General features: G+C 37.0%; 1 protein-coding gene across 1 annotated transcript; it reads left to right on the forward strand.

Moving 5' to 3' along the window:
* Positions 1-1,743: 1,743 nt before the first annotated feature.
* On the forward strand, positions 1,744-2,694 carry LOC127239074 (olfactory receptor 2G3). The gene has a single exon (XM_051207863.1). It carries the CDS (start codon positions 1,744-1,746, stop codon positions 2,692-2,694), a length of 951 nt encoding a protein of 316 aa, XP_051063820.1.
* The last annotated feature ends 12,123 nt before the right edge of the window (positions 2,695-14,817 follow it).

Consider the following 14,817-nt stretch of genomic DNA (forward strand, 5'->3'; position numbering starts at 1 on the left):
AGGGCTTCAGGAAGGATGCCAAGGAAATAGAACTGACAGGTAGGTAGAAGTTGGTAAGCATAATAAAAATAATCTTAGGAAGAGACAGAGGATGAATAAAGAAATTAAAACTTGATTAGGTGAGAAGTAGCATATTGTTATATTCTATGCAATTCTGAAAACAGAAAGGAGAATGAAAATTATGCAGAGTTTGAATTAAATGATAGCATGGGAAATTGGCATTTTTAGAAAAATAACTTTACCTTGATGAAATCATACTTTTATCTTATTTTTATGGCCATATGAGGTTAAGTAATGAAGGGTTACAGACAAAAGATAAGTGGTCAGCTATAAGGCTTTCTATGTAGGATATTCATAAAAAGTCTTTGATTAAAAACTAAATGAAATGGAAAAATGAAGGTTTTTGCTCAATATACAGTACACATTTATATGAGAATGACATTATGTAGCACAGTAGCATGTTCAATATATATGTTCAATGTATATACACAAAGGAAGATTTAAAAAATATAAATACAGCAATAAATCAATTGAACTTGTATTCTCTATTGTTTGTATACTATGAAGTACAACAAGGAAAATAGCTTATAAAACACAAGTTCAAAGGTGGCTATTGAAAATGAAAATTGAGTCTTAGTTACCATAACATAAAAATAAAACACTCAAGTATAAAATGACTTTACAGGACTCTAAAATTATCCGGAACTAATAAGAGTACTCTATATTAACTTCTAAAATATTCCAGACTCCATACTTTCATATTATAATAAAAACACTTGCAGAAGACTAGCCCATACATGATGTCTAACAAGCAATTAAATCACTATGGTTGTATAGTTTGTTCTTAGTATGGTGTTTGCAAATACACATTTCAGGTAGAGAAGTGCAGTATCACTTCCTTTTACTTTTTCTCCCCTACTGCATCTTTTTTACTGTTCCTACTGACACAGTGGGATACTTACCAAGAACCTATTTATATATTTGACAACTCTCTTTCTAGTTTCTGTGGGTAATCTTATAAGCGAGGAAGGAAAGAATAGATTTCCTGAAAGAACAAATGAGACAACTTGGAAAAACTGAGTTTCTTTTCACTTTTCTTTTTAAGATTGTAATATAATTATGTCATTTCTTCCTTTCTTCTCCTTCCTCCAAACTCCCTCCTTGCTCTCTTTCAAATTTATGTCCTTATTTTTCAATAATTGTTATATATGCATACATGCATTTAGGAATATCTATATCCACTTGTATTTATGCTGGTCAGACTGTATAATGTTACTTGTATGTATTTTCAGGGCTGACCATTTGTGATTGGTTAACATATTGGTGTACTCTTCCTTGGGTAAGACTAATTCTCTCACTCTCATTTCTTTGTTGTTTGTAGTTCTTTGTGTACCTCTGTACCTTTAAGTTCTCAGTGTACTCTGTATTCTTTGACTTTCCTTTCCTCCTGGAAACATGGGTCTATCTATCATCCATCCATCTTCTATCTATCTATCTATCTATCTATCTATCTATCTATCTATCTATCTATCATCTTCTACTTACCTCCTATCTATCTATTGCCTGCCTGTCTGTCTGTCTATCTCTCCTCCATCTATTTCCTGCCTATCTCTTATACAGAACATAGCCAATCTTCCACCAGTAGGGTCCATGTCTCTCAAGCAGATTTCTGATCGCTTTCCATTTTCTTTCTATCTAATGTGCATTTCTGCACTTGTCACCCTCATTTTTCTGAGCACAGTGATGACAGTTAACAAGAGCTCAGATGGCGATTTCATCCTGGTGGGCTTCTCTGATCAGCCACAGCTCGAAAAGATCCTCTTTGTGGTGGTGTTAATCTCCTACCTCCTGACACTGATAGGCAACACAGCAATAATCCTTGCCTCCTGTTTGGATTCCGTGCTCCAAACACCCATGTACTACTTCCTTACCAACCTCTCTTTTGTGGATATCTGCTTTTCCACCAGTATTGTTCCTCAGCTGCTGTGGAATCTCCATGGTCCAGCCAAGACAATAACTTCCACAGGCTGCGCTATTCAGCTCTATGTGTCTCTGGCTCTGGGGTCCACTGAGTGTGTCCTCCTTGCAGTTATGGCATTTGATCGCTATGCTGCTGTTTGCCGGCCACTTCATTATAACACTGTTATGCACCCGCGCCTCTGCCAGTCTCTTGCAGGAATAGCATGGCTGAGTGGTGTGGGAAACACACTGATTCAGGGTACCATCACTCTCCGCCTGCCTCGCTGTGGGAACCACAGGATTTATCATTTCATATGTGAAGTTCCTGCCATGATCAAGTTGGCCTGTGTAAACATTCATGCCAATGAAGTGCAGCTGTTCATGGCTTCCTTGGTGCTGCTCCTCCTTCCCCTGTCACTCATCTTGGTATCATATGGGTACATTGCCCAAGTACTGATGAGGTTAAAGTCAGCTCTCACGTGGGGTAAAGCTCTTGGAACCTGTGGATCCCACCTGCTGGTAGTAGTGCTATTTTATGGCACAATCACCGCTGTCTATATCCAGCCTAACAGCTCCTATGCACATAGTCAGGGGAAGTTTATCACCCTTTTGTACACTGTGGTTATTCCTACTCTAAACCCCCTCATTTACACTTTAAGAAACAAAGACGTGAAGGGGGCTTTGAAAAGGCTAGTGAGAAAAGATGGTGCCAGAGAGAAAATTCTTGTGAAGTAGAGATATCAATCTGCTCTCACTAATATGAAGGTGCTGATCCAGATACATTATCCAAGGTCACCCTGACAGAGATGATCCAAAACCAAACTCACAGACCTCTCTGGAGCTACCAGCAATAAAACCACTCCTGTAGTTATCACACTCAGAGATGTACCATCTAGACAGATGTTTTCTTCCTGATAATCACATTATCTAATAAACTGAAGACATTTGCTGTTATCAAGACTCCTACAATTTTTTTATAGCTACTCGTTTATTAAGAATTCTGGATTTGTTTTATTAGAATAAATATGTCTATTGGTTGGTCTCTTTTGTATAAAGTGTGTTTACAGCTAGCTATAAGTCTTTGAGCCATTCTTTAGTAGTGTGTTCATGTGTACCTAGTGAAATATGATTTCCTCTATCCTTGAACCAAGGTCTCCTGGCAATGCCCTAGTCTAAGCCAAACACCTGGGTTTTTCCCTCCTTACTGGTCGGCTCCAGTGGGTCTGATAGTGGATTTTTTTTTTTTTACAACCTGTGTTTTTGCTAAATGAGATTTTTCACTAAAATTTCAATTTTACATATCAAGTTATGTCCGTTAGATGGTGATTCCTGAGATTTGACATTTGTATTCAGAATATTAGGTGATTTTTTTTTAAAAATCAGGTGATCTTAGAAATCCATTCCCTTCCAGGAAGAATCAGACAGGAAATTTGTGGAAGTATAAAATGATAGTGAATTCCTAGGTTCTCAGATTCATCCTTCTCTAGTTAGTTTATAATATTCTTTAAATGTTTAAATAATGTGAAATGATGTTCACTTGCATTTCTATAACTAGGATACTTAGAGGTAAAAGACCTTATAAAATTATAAATTTGGCAGATTGAGGAGAAAGTGTGTTTCTTAAAGCCATATAAATCTAAATGTAAAAGTCACCCTAATTATCTTTAATTTTGTATTATTAACAACCAAATGTCAAATTACACAATCCATTAATAACATTAAAAAGTAAGCTTGATTACTGAAATTGATTGAAGTAAATTTTCACAGGACTGCCCTGTTTAAAGTTAGATTGCTAACTTGCTGGTATTACACACTTACATTTACAATAGATTTTACAAACTATTCACTGCTTCTCTTCCTTTTTTATTTTTTAATTTTTTTTGTAATTTTTTAAAATTTGAAGCAAGCTTGTTTTACATGTCAATCCCAGTTCCTGCACATTCCTGTCCTCACCTGTTCCTCCAACCAACCCCCATTTCATCCCCTTTCTGCTCCCCAGGGAGAAGACTTCACAGGGAGTCTTCAAAGTCTGTCATATCATTTGGAGCAGGGTCTAGGTCCTTCCCTTTGTATCTGATTCCAAGAGGCTGGATGTGGTTACATAGCCAACATTATTAACTAAAATCAAAGGGAGGATAATGAGCCAAGAGTTCAATAGATAAACACTTTTCAAACAAAATTACAGCACTTTAATTTTTAATTTAAAATTAGTACAAAGATGTAAGAATTGAGACAGTATGAAGTATTCAGTATTCAAAAAGCATGACAGACCAGCAGACCAAAATAGAAGACTCAACCATAATTCTTAACATTTGCAGCATCTTTGCTTGATTGTTTCTCTAGTGATTGTTTCTCTAGTTTTTGACAAACCCTTTTATTGTATTTTATTAATGCATATATGTGTCTGTGTGCAAATGCATGCAGATGCCCAAGGAAGCCAGCAAGTTATTGGATTCAGCAGAGCTGGTGTTGCCCAGGTGGGAACTGAGAATAAAGTAAATAAAACTCAGGTCCTCTGCAAAGATTGTATGCACCCTTCACAGTTGAGGCACCTTTTGCAGCCCCTTGATGATATTTGGTACTATTAACTTCCTTCTCAGACCTGCTTTTTGGTGTATTCTTAGGGTTTTGTTATGTTATGTTTCCCTGTGTTGTTGTTGTTGTGGGTTCAAAAAATTGTTATTAAATTTGTTTTAGACTACTTGGCACATGTATTAATGCACACTTATTACTCTCATTCCTTTTATTAAAATTTTTATTGTAATTTTTCTGCTGGCTAATGGGTAGGTGAAGGAATATGCAGTTTAATTTCCTCGTTTGTGACTGTTACAAAGATTCTCCTATTACTAATTCTAAGTGTTGTGCCATGGTGATCAGAGAAGATACTTAAATAATTTTGACATTGTTTTTATTACTTAAGACAGTTTCTGTCCTAAACTTTGTTTATACTGGATAATGTTTGTACTAGTTAGTTTTTGACAAATTGAAACAAAGTAGAAGCAGACATCTGAGAAGAAGGAACCTCAATAGAGAAATTGCCTCCATTGTATTTGCCTGTAGGCACATGTGTGGAGAATTTTCTTGATTTTAATTCATGAAAGAGGGACAAGAGTACACAGGTGAGCCTGTGTCAGATGAGCCTGTGTTTTATAAAAAAAAGATAGTTGAACATGAGCCAAGAAGGAAGCCAGCAAGCACCATGCTTTTTGTGGTTTTTGTTTCAGTTCCTGTGTCTACATTCCTGCTCTGACTTCCCTTGATGATTGACTGTTAATTGGAAGTATAAGATTAAATAAAAGTCTTTCCCTCTAAGCTGTTTTTCTCAGTGTTCTATCAGAGCAAAAGAAAGCAAACTAAGACAGCATGTCGTGGACACTTGAGGTCCATGTGTATTCTCAAGTCGAGGGAAGGATTGCTTTTTAGATGCTAACTAGTATCATGGTATGCAACATGATTTAAATCTGCCTTTTCCTTTCTTCTGTATAATCTGTCCAGGATGGTTAAAGACCCTGCTATTTTATCTCTGTGTTCCAGTCCCTCTCTTCATTAAAATCCATTTATAGTTATATATTTAGATGCTCTAAGCCTAGGTACCTTATGCTTCCACTGTTCTTATTGAATTGACTGTTTAATATTAAATAGTGACTCTCTTTTACAGTTTCAAAAAATTAAAGTCTGTTTTAAGTATAAAGTCTGAAGTTTAGCTACTGCAGCTATGTTTTTGCTTCCTCTTTCAAGGAATATATTCTTCTAACACTTCATTTTTAATGTCCAAATGTCCCAACAAATCAAGAGAGTCCTTGCAGTTTACAGATGAATCCCTTCAGTTACCCATCTAACAGATATAGCAAATAATTTTATCTGTTTGCATTCTAGGTAATTACTGACATGAAAGCCATTTTGATAATTGTTCAAGTAACCTGTAACTAATTATAAAAGATGACTTTAAGCTAAGTTAATTTGATTGCAAAAAACAGATATATTTTAAATCGATATAACTGTCAGATTTTAGATTTTCTTATTATAATTCACTTCTTTATATTACATTTACATTAAAATAATCGCATAACTTTTAATAGTGTTATATTTTAACTTTGATGATTTACATATCAGCATTAAATATTAGCATATTGGGCTGGAGAGATGACTTAGAGGTTAAGAACACTGGCTGCTCTTCCAGATGTCCTGAGTTTAATTCCCAGAAGCCACATGGTGGTTCACAATCTTCTGTAACGAGATCTGGTGCCCTCTTCTGGCCTGCAAGCATACATGTGGACAGAAGATTGTATACATAATTAGTGAATGAATGAATGAATAATTATTTTTTTAAAAATCTGGTTGATCTGGTGATGATGAGCTACCCTGGCTTGTCTGACTTGGGAAATATCCATCTCATCACGACTTCAGGAGAACAGGTTTGGTGGGTCAAATTTTCTTTCTTTCTTTCTTTTTTTTTTCCTTTGTATTTTGTCATTAAGAGTAATTTTATTTCTATGTTCTTTAGCACTGTTGGGTGTGGGTTCCATAATCTAATTTTTAAAAGTGGTTGGTTACTCTCATAACATTTGTGTCACTGTTATACAGACAGGTGCTAGATTCTGTTGAAATCTTTGCTGGGACAATGGATCATTCTTTTACTGTCAGCTATATTATTTTCTATGAGATTATTTTCTATCATATAAGTAGTAATATTAGTTCATGGATACTACCAGTGATCTATAAGAAGATTTAGTTGGAAATATCTTAAAGAGTAATTAAAAAAAGTAGAGTGTAAGTGGAGGGGAAAGCAAGAAAACTCTTATGTGGCAAATTTAAATCTGCATTTAAATCTCTACAGAAAATGTTCTCATTGCCACAGTTATAAACAGTCAAGGAATCAACAAACAAACTGTGTCACAAAGGAACAGGAAGAAAGTTACTTTGAAACCTGTTTTGTAAGCTTATCTCTTTTCAGAGTCTGCTGGCAAGATAAACTGTACCTTTATCAACCAGAGACCTAGTAGTAGCTAGCTCTCCAGTGAGGCCGGCCTGATTTTTACTTATAAAAAGAACTAAGAAGGCAGCCAAAAGCCTTGAGGGAGGAGCTGGAATGCTTGATGCTGTTAAAGTGGAAAGCTATCATTAGCCTAGTCGTCAATACCATGAGAGATCTGAGAAAGATAAATTATAGCTGATGTATAATCCAAAGGACCTATGTGTCAATTAAAATAAGAGAGACTTATCTAGACCTGTTGCCCAAGGCTTCCATGGGTTTGTTGGGGGCAGAAGTGGCCAGTCTTCAGCTGTCATACAGGATAGTATTTAATCTTTAGCTGTCATACATAATAGCACAGGCCTTTGGCTGTTAAACCCTGATCTGAGAGATATTTTATATAGAGGAGACACTTGGGGGACTGACCTTACTTTGAACAGGCAGAATAGGGCAATCAACCCCAGTATGTGCAGTTTTGTGGAGCTTTGACTGCATGCAAGGCATGGGAAAGGTTTTCTCAATAGTTACTCTTACCACAGTCCAGTTTGACTCATTGTGCCCCATCATCTTTGGAGACTTTGGTATCTGCAAGTTACAGGAAACTTTTCCCATTAAACATTTTAAATGCCATATCCAATAGATCTCTGAAAGTTTTGAGGACCATTATTTATTAAGTATATCTAAACTAAACAAACTTTGCTTGCTTTTAGTTACTTGTTTTAGGTTTCATGTTGAAAACATATACAGGAGGCTAAATAAAGCTTATTCCTGTAGTTAATTACTTTAGCACTTAGCATGGCTACAAATATAATTCTGAGCACATTAAAGAATTTGATCATTTATAAAGTGAACTATCAACTTGCATGTCTTAACTATCTTTAACATGTTATAATACATTTCTAGTTTTTTAAAAAATAAGATTAGGAGTTTTACAGCTTTATTCTTGCTAAGACTGAACATTAAAAAAATAACAGTTTCCAATTGAAGCTATATTAATTACAAAGTAAAACTTTTAATTATAAATACAGTTCATAGGGAGACTGGCAACTTTACTGATCTTTTTATAGTGTACCTTATAAAATATTACAGTTTTTATATGACTTAGTTTATCCAAATATCTAAAGCTTAACAAAGTGAGCAAAGTAAAAAAGCTATTACTATAATTACTGTGAACTTGAGTATACCTTAGGAATTTATAAATCTTATTTATCAAATATATCCTATTTGTCAAATATACATCTTTACTCATCTAAATTTTCTAGAAAACCAGTGTTGAACAATTAGCAAAGACATAAGTAGTTAGGTTTAAATCTCTAAATCTTTTGTTAATCTGAATAGACCTTTATAACCTTACAAATTTTTTATCGTTCTATAGGACAGATTCTGTACTATAAAGCAGAGTTGAATCACATACATAGCATGCTGTAGCAAATATAACCTTAAATTTTTGTCATCTTAAAAAATTCATAGCAATCTAAAATATGTTGGAGAACTGTTGCTTCTGTAGTCTAAAAAGGAGAGACAATGACAAGCAGAGAACCCAGTAGGTCTAGAAAATTTTATAATTGTTTATCTCATGAGCTCAACTTAAGATGGTGGTTAAGTCACATGGCATGTACTCTTTAACCTTAGTAAAGGTGATGACCAGTCATATGGTTGCTTCCATCTTGATGAGGTCATTAGCCAAAATGGAGGAGAGGTACATGGTTGCTATTTAAAAACATGTTTTCCTAGATCTCTATGTTTTCAATGATAGTTGAATCCAAATTACATACACACAGGTAGTTGAATTACATATACTGTAGCAAATGGAGATTGCCCATGTATAGATGTTTTTATTAATTCATTGTAGATTTCACATAATCATCCCAATCCCATTTATTTCCCCATCAGTTTGCATCTGCCATTTGCCTCTTCAATCTCAAAACCAAACAAAATAAAATTTAAAATAAAGGGGGAAAGTCTCAATGCAAAAGGCTAAGTATGAATCAGCGAGTCACACAGTGTACCCTTTCGTCCACACAGCTGTACTTGCAAGTGTTTACTGCAATGAGTCATTGGTCTGGTTCGAGGCCTCTGGCTTCTTCTGCGCCCTCACTGAGACTCCTCTTGGACATCCTACTGTTGCTTATGTCATGGAGGTCCTGCAGCTTTGGAGATGCAGGACCAGCCCCCTTCATGTGCTCCAGCAGATCATAGATGGGGTGGATGTTGGGGTGTTCCAACTCATAGCCCTGGTCCTGGGCCTGGATGGTAGCAGGGTTGGTCAGCCCACCAGATCTGCCTCACCCTCATCATCAGAGCAAGCTCTCCAGAATTCCTCCCCTGCCTACCCATGCTAGTTCACCCTAAGCAAAGGACACTATCAATAAAACAAAACAACAGCCTTTAGAATGAGAAAAGATCTTCATCAATCCCAAATGTGATAGATAGCTGACCTCCAAAATTTATAAAGAATTCAAGAAACTAGACATCAAAATATAAAATAACCCAATTGAAAAATGGGACACAGAACTAAAAGAGAATTCTCACCAGAAGAATTTCAAATGACCAAAAGACATTTAAGCAAGTACTCAACAACCTTGATCATCAGTGTACCTGAGAAGGGGAAAAGAGAAGGGGAGAAGCAGGACATGAGGGAGGAGGAAGGTTGAGTCAGGGGAAGAGTAGATGATAGCAAGAAAAGAGACACCATAATAGAGAGAGCCATTAGAGTTTTAAATAGAAATCTTGCACTAGGGAAATATCCAGAGATCTATAAGGATGACCCCAACTAACAATCTAAGCAGTAGTGAAGGGGCTACCTTAAATGCCCTTTCCCGATAATTAGACTGAGATTGATGCCATCCTAGAACCTTCATCCAATAGCTGATGGAAGCAGAAGCAGAGATTCACACTGAGCACTGAGCTGAACTCCTGAAATCCAGTTGTAGAAAAAGAGAAGTGATGAACAAAGGGGTCAAGACTAGTCTGGAGAAACCCACAGAAACAGCTGACCTGAGCAAGTGGGAGCTCATGGACCCCATCCAGACAGCTAGGGAAGCAGCATAGGACTGAACTAAGGGTCGTGAGTTTGCGTGATAGTTAGGAGGCCTGGGAAGTCTATGGGGCCTCTTGCAGTGGAACCAGAGTTTATCCTAGTGCATGAATGGACTTCGGGAGCTCATCCCACAGTGGAGTGATAATCTCTCAGCCTAAATACAAGGGACAGTGCCTAGGTCCTGTCCCAAATGATTTGACAGACAGATGATCCTCCATGGAAGGTCTCACTCTCCCTGGGGAGTGGATGGGGGAGTGGGGCAGTGAGAGATGGGAGAGGGGAGTCAGTGGGGGTATGGGAGAATGGGAGGGAGAGGAAAATGGGATTGATATGTAAAATAAGATTGTTTCTAATGTAAATGAAAAAAAGTTAAAAATAATAATAATAAAACAATTCACATTCATACAAGAACATCTGTACAACTATGTCCATAGCAGCATTATTTGTAATAACCAGAACATGGAAGCAACCTAGATGCCCCTCAGTTGATGAATGGATGCAGAAAATGTGATACATTTTCATAATGGAGTACTACTCAGCAGAAAAAAATAAAAAAACAAAACAAAAAAAAAACAAACAAAAAACAATGGACTCTTGAAATTCTCAGGCAAATGTGTAGAACGTGAAGGAACCATCCTAAGTGAGACAACACAGTCACAGAAAGGCAAGCATGGTATGTACTCACTCATATATGGATATTAAACACAGAGAAAAGGATTACCAGTTTACAATCCATACCTCCAGAAAAGCTGGGAAACAAGGAGGGCTGTAGAGAAACATACATGGTCCCCAGGTGAATGGGAAGGGGATAAGAGCCCCTGAACAAATTGGGAGCATGGAGGGGAGTGGGTAGGAGAAAGAGGAGGGAAGAAGAGGAGTGGGAGGAAGGAGAACATGAGGGATCATGAAAATTGAATGGAGAGATGAATAGAGGAGAGCAAGAAAAGAGACACATCAATAGAGGGAGGCATTATAAGTTTAAAGAGAAATCTGGCACTAGGGAATTGTACAGAGGTCCACAAGGATGATGTCAACTAGGAATCTAAGCAATAGTGTAGAGGCTACCTTAAATGCCCTTATCCTATAAGAGAATGATGACTACCTTATATGCTATCCTAGAGCCTTCATCCAGTAGCTGATGAAAGCAGAGACAGAGATCCATAGCCAAACTCCTGGAATTCAGTTTCAGAGAGGAAGGGGTGCTAAAGGAGGGGGTCAAGATCACGCTGGGAAAACCCACAGAAACAGCTGACCTGAGCAAGCAGAAACTCCCAATCTGACTGATGGAGAACTACCAAAGGACCAAACCAGGCCCTTTGAACATGGGTGTCAGCTAGAAGGACTGGGAAGTCTATGGGTCTTCTGGCAGTGGAACCAGAATGTATCCCTAGTGCATGAATGGACTTTGGGAGCCCATTTCCAATGGAGCTATACTCCCTTAGCCTAGATACATGGGGGAGGGCCTAGGCCCTGCCCCAAATGATTTGACAGATTTTGATGATTCCTCATGGAAGGTCTCATCCTCCCTGGAGAATAGATGGAGGATGGGATGGAATGGTGGATGGGGGTATGGGAGAATGGAAGGGAGAGGGAATTAGATTGATATGTAAAATAAGATTGTTTCTAATTTAAATATAATAAAAAGATAATAAGAAAATATAAAAATAAAAAAAACAACTTTATTCACCAACCAATAAAAGAAACATAAATTCATAGCATATGGAAGTACATCTCCCATCACAGAGACTCATAAAATATACTTTTAAAATCTGTGTTCCACCAAATTTGAAAATCTAAAAAAAATGAATGTATTATATATCATGCCAATGCTAAATCAAGAAGTAAACAATTTAAACAGACTTATGCCTCCTACTATAATAGAGGCAGTAACTAAATGTCTCCCAAACAAAAGAAAAACCCCAAAGAGTAAAACCAACCACAAAACAAACTTACAAAAGTAAAGCAATCAAAATCAAAACAAAACAAAACCCAGGGCCACATGAATTCAGAATAGAATTCAAAACCAGACTCTAGAAAAATAACTAATGCCAAGAATCCTTAAATTATTGAACAAAATAGAAACTGAAGAAACATTCCTTAATTCTTTTTCTTAAGCCACTATTGTGTGGTGCTGAAGCCACACAAAGATCCCTCAAAAAGAGAAAATTACAGAGCAACATCCCTTATGAATAGATGCAAAAGTTCTCAATAAAATAGTTGCAAATTCACACGTGTTTTCCTCTCCTCCCCCTCTCTTTCTCCTACTTCTCTCTCCATTCACTCCCCCCACTTCCTCTGTGCTCTGGGGGGACTTGTCCCTTCCCGCTTCCTTGAGGGACTTTATATGGATCTCTTAAAATACACCTTGTATCCTAGTTCCTCTGGTGGTATGAATTATAGGCTGGTGATCCTTTGCTCTAGGTCTAAAATTCATATATGAGTGAGTACATACTATGTTCCTCTTTTTGTGACTGGGTTACCACATTCAGGATGGTTTCTTCAAGTGCAGAGAGAAAAAAGAAAAGAGAGAGAGAGAGAGAGAGAGAGAGAGAGAGAGAGAGAGAGAGAGAGAGAGAGAGAGACAGAGAGAGACAGAGAGAGACAGAGAGAGACAGAGAGAGAGAGAGAGAACATAAAAGAGGGAGCCAATATTGGCTTGAAGAGAAAATTGAACCCAAAGAAAGGTCTAGAGACCTACAAGACTGCTGCCAACTAACAATCTGACTTTCGTGGAAAGGCTACCATAAATGCCCTTCCCAGATAGTGAGATCAACACTAACTTATCCATGGAGCCCTCATCTAATACTTGTTAGAAACAAGCAAACACCCATACATAAACACTGAGTCGAACTAGAACCCAGATGCAGATGAGGAAGACAAGACCAGGCTGCAGAAACACATAGAGACAGCTGACCTGAACAAGGAGGAGCTAACGGGCCCCCAGACTGATAGCTAGGAAGCCAGCATGGGACTGACTCAGGCCCCCTGAATATGGGTCTCAGCCAGAAGGACTGAGCAGTCTAAGCGACCTCAGACAGTGGAACCAGGATGTATCCCTGGTGCACAAAAGGACCTTGAGAACCCATCCCCCATGGAGGGATTACTGTCTTAATCTATAGACAGGAGAGAAGCCCTAGTCCCTACTTCAAATGACCTGTCAGATCTACATGACCCCAACTGGATGGCATTGCCCTACATATGGAATTTGGGTGGGGGGATGAGAGGGGAGGGGGTTAAGGTGCATGTGAGAGGGCAGAGAGGGTAAAAGTGAGGGAGGGAGGGAGGGAGGGAGGGAGGGAGGAAGAGAGAGAAAACTGGGATCGACATATAAAATAATAAATTAAAATAAATAAATATAAATGAAACAGAAAAAAAATAGTTGCAAATTGAATTCAAGACCACACTGCAACTTCCACCCTTCACTGCTGGAGTACTGCAGGGGCTGGTCCTGCATACTCAAAGCTGCAGGATCTCCACAATAGAATATCCAAGAGGAGTCCCAGTGAGGGCACAGCATCTTTAGTATAGCAAAAATTGGAGGTCTCAAGCGAGACCAATGAGTCTTTGTAATGAAGAATAAATACTTATAAGTAAAGATGTATAGATAAAAGGGTTTACTATATGACTCTCTATGTCACACTATAGCTTCCATGACAAGATTGATTTTTCATTTTTTTTCTTTCTTTTAAATATTATTTTGGTGGGAGGAGATGCAAAGGCAGAGGGTAGATACGAAGGGATGGGGAAATGAATGGCATTGAGACGCATGTTGTAAAAGACAAAGAGTAAATAAGAAGAAAGTTAAAAAACATATCAAAAGCTCATCCAATGTGATCTAGTTGGCTTCATCCCTTTTGAGAGTTGGGTGGATAAGGAGGTGGAGATGACCTAGAAGGAGTTGGGAGAAGGCAAAGAATGTGCTCAAAATATATTGTATGAAAAATAATAATAAAAAATTTTAAAAACTTCCTCATAACTTCCTCATAAATAAAATAAATGCAATCTTCCCCCCAAAGATATTGGAAAAAAGGTACTAACTTTAGCCTAATAATAACCATGGTATTGTTGAATAACAAATATTATAATGGTAATTACATAGAGTGATAAATGCTATGTATTATCAAGAAATGGAATAAAAAATCATTTGAGCATGTAAACAATTATATTCTTCAGTCTATTGTGCTCTGTTCCTTACACACAGAAAAATCAGAATGGAAGTAAATCTATTACATATTGCAACATGAAATTAAAAATATATTCTGTGGGAGACTGTTAGTAGATCAGGCAAGTAGCATAGTCAGAAGGATTTAATGGGACCCTGTTTTTATTATTGTGTTCCACAACAATGCAGATCATTACCACAGCCACTCATTCATTAAGAAGATAACCTCAAAATACTGATTAAAAGATTAAATATAAATATTTGATATTTAATAAATATAAATATTTAATAAATAAATAAAATATTTAATAATAAATAAAAATATTTGGAAGTAGGAAATGATAGTTTCACTTTGGTTGTTTATGGCTCAAAATGACTAAATTTCAAGTAGATGCCTTTGTACATTTTTAAAAAGGTTGCTAAAATACTCCTCCCATCAATTTAATGTGTTAGGTATTAAGAAAGAATATTTAAAAACAATCATTTTCCAGGACAATATTTACTAACAAAACTTAGTATTTCCTCAAACCTGTATGTATTATTTCCCGTACTTGTTGAACTATTTGACTATTACACATAAGCAATAACAAGTAGTCACCTCCTCAGGCTCAATTTTTCTGGCTGGAGGAATGATGGTTGTTTGTAATTCTACTGTGGAACCAAGGATTTCAATAGAACCTGCTT

This window comes from Phodopus roborovskii, unplaced genomic scaffold (genome assembly GCF_943737965.1).
Source record: "Phodopus roborovskii unplaced genomic scaffold, PHOROB, whole genome shotgun sequence".
NCBI lineage: Eukaryota > Metazoa > Chordata > Mammalia > Rodentia > Cricetidae > Phodopus > Phodopus roborovskii.

Coding starts and splice junctions, on each gene's coding strand:
- LOC127239074 (XM_051207863.1), top strand. CDS start 1,744: ATGACAGTTAACAAGAGCTCAGATGGCGATTTCATCCTGGTGGGCTTC.